Source organism: Rhinopithecus bieti, unplaced genomic scaffold (assembly GCF_001698545.2).
Source record: "Rhinopithecus bieti isolate Rb0 unplaced genomic scaffold, ASM169854v2 scaffold_56641, whole genome shotgun sequence".
Taxonomy (NCBI): domain Eukaryota; kingdom Metazoa; phylum Chordata; class Mammalia; order Primates; family Cercopithecidae; genus Rhinopithecus; species Rhinopithecus bieti.
This window is the reverse complement of record NW_016822034.1, coordinates 284,116-286,402: the sequence shown is the minus strand read 5'-3', so window position 1 is coordinate 286,402 and position 2,287 is coordinate 284,116. Positions and strand designations below refer to the sequence as shown.

The 2,287-nt window shown below is 58.8% G+C and overlaps 1 protein-coding gene across 1 annotated transcript in view; it reads left to right on the top strand.

Annotated features, from left to right (window-relative positions):
- The first annotated feature begins 2,060 nt into the window (after positions 1-2,060).
- The window catches only part of ARHGDIG (Rho GDP dissociation inhibitor gamma), a 2,648-nt gene continuing 2,421 nt past the window's right edge, over positions 2,061-2,287 (top strand). The window contains exon 1 of the mRNA XM_017860722.1: positions 2,061-2,283. Coding sequence (XP_017716211.1) covers positions 2,061-2,283 — 223 coding nt within the window. The remainder of the gene's footprint in view (positions 2,284-2,287) is intronic.

Genomic DNA, 2,287 nt, shown 5'->3' with positions numbered 1-2,287 from the left:
TTTTGTATTTTAGTAGAGATGGGGTTTCACTGTTTTGGCCAGGCTGGTCTCGAACTTCCTGACCTGAAGTGATCCACCTGCCTTGGCCTCGCAAAGTGCTGGGATTACAGGCGTGAGCCACTGCGCCTGGCCACTAATTTTCTTTTAATCATTTTATTTTGTAGATAAATATACATGTAGCTCCTCACTTATCCCTGTCTGTAAGGGCCTCAGCTTCTTGCTATGTTGCTTAGGCTGGCTGATCTTGAACTCCTGGCCTCAAGTGATCCTCCTGGCTCAGCCTCCCAAATGTTGGGATTACAGGCATCAGCCATGGCACTTGGCTATGTTTTTATTTTTTGAGAGACGGTGGTCTTATTCTGTCACCAGGAGTGCAGTGATGCAATCATAAACTCACTGCAACCTCAAACTCCTGAGCTCAAGTGATGCTCCCACCCCAGCCTCCTGAGTAGCTGGGACTACAGATGTGTACCACCACATCTGGTCTATTTCTGCTTTCTTGGAGGCAGAGTACCTCTCCCCATCCTTACCCACTCAGGGGTTGCTGGGGGCTGGGCAGGGTGGGTGGCTGGTCTTGGTCTAGGAGCCCCTAACATAGTGGCCAGAGTCCATTTCCATTGCTGGAGAGGCCAGGTTGAGTATGAGCTCGGGCAGGGGGCTTGTGGGGTCTCTTACTCCAGGGAACCATCTCCCTTGGATCCCAGTGAGCCCTCCCATGCCCCACACACAGGTGGGGTGAGGTGGCCCAGGTCTGGCTGCCCTGTCTGCAGGGGTGGGCATCTATGGTGGCTGTGAGGCAGAATAGGGAATGAGGGTAGCCAAGGGTTGGGCATAAGCAACAGAACAGCAGGTGCAGCCAGTTGTAGGCAGGACTGGGCAGCACACAGGCCACATCCTGGCTCCTGTGATAACGAGACAGAAGTTTCCACTTCACCTCTGATTGGTCTCGGGCCAGTCCTTCATCGGGTGTAGCCAATTGGACGCCCCTAAAGGGCACAAGGGCTGTGGCCAGGTTCCTTCGCTTGATAAAAATCCTAATCACGGAGGCTCTGGAGGTACTTGCTGGAGCCCCCTCCCATTCTGTGAATTGCCTTCCAAAAATCTGTGCTCTTTCCTCCATTCTTCTGACTCAGTTCTTTTGTTACTTTATGTGTTTGTTTAATTCTTTGTTCAACCCACCAAGAGCCTGGACAACTCATCTCCAAGACCTTCTATCTGGTAACAGCTGTAGGAGCTGGAGCTGGCAGCCTGGAGACAAGCGTCCTAACAGCCCCCGCTGCCTACAGTGAAGGGTCCGCAGAGATGGGGCTCTAGAGGGGCCTGGGCCCAAGCTCATAGGATCCTGCCCTGGTAAGCTTGTGTGCAGGTGGGGGGCCAAGGGAGACAGTCCCCACCCAAACCCCAATGCCCTCTAGCACCCAAGGTGGTCTTCTGCTCAATCAAGGAGCTCCTTGGCAAGGGCGGGTCTAATTTCTGGTGTCCCTGGAACCAGGAATCGGGGGCCAGGGGTGTCTAAGAAAGGGACTCAGGCTGGTGCTCCGACCCCTTCTCCGTTATTCAGACTCAGGTCTTTGGTTCAGCTGTCCCAGCCAGGGCCTGCTCACCCCTGTCCCCTGCCTGGTCCCATCCCACCCACCCACAGGTCTCAGTTTAGGTGTCAATATCAGAAGCCCCTCTGTGCTCCGGTCTCTGCACTCCGGCCCCGTGTCAGTGTCCTCTCCCCAAGGACAGGGGGTTCGGGAATTGGGTTTCCAAGAGCCCTGCAGGGACACCCCCTCTTGGGAACTCACACAGCCCAGCCAGGTCACTAAGCCTGTGAGGGGCTCTTGTTGCTTCTGTGGCTCCAGACGCACCTTGGTGTGTGTGGGACCCGTGCCCACTGTGGTCCCGCCCTACTGATGACCGTGAACCTGTAGGGTGTTGGGCCAGCCCCTCACCCCAAGCCTGGGCAGGCCCCAGGAGTACCCCTCGGCCCAGACAGAAGCTCCGTCGGGAGCGGGGGAGGGGAAGGGGGAGCACGGTTCGGCCCAGGTGTGGCCGCGGATAATGAGACCCTGGGGATGGGGGCGCACCTGCGCCCCGACGCCCCGCAGAGGGTTTCCCAGGAGACCCCACCCCCCGCCAGGCTCCCGCCGCGCCGTGGGGTGGGGCAACCCTGCGGGCCAGAGCCGGGCACAGGCCGGGCGGGCGGCGGGGATCGTGACCGCGGCTGCGTGCGTCCGCGTCCAGGAGCTTCTGTGCGGGGTCCTGGCGCGCCGGCGGGGCGACCCGGGTGCCGGCGCCGTGC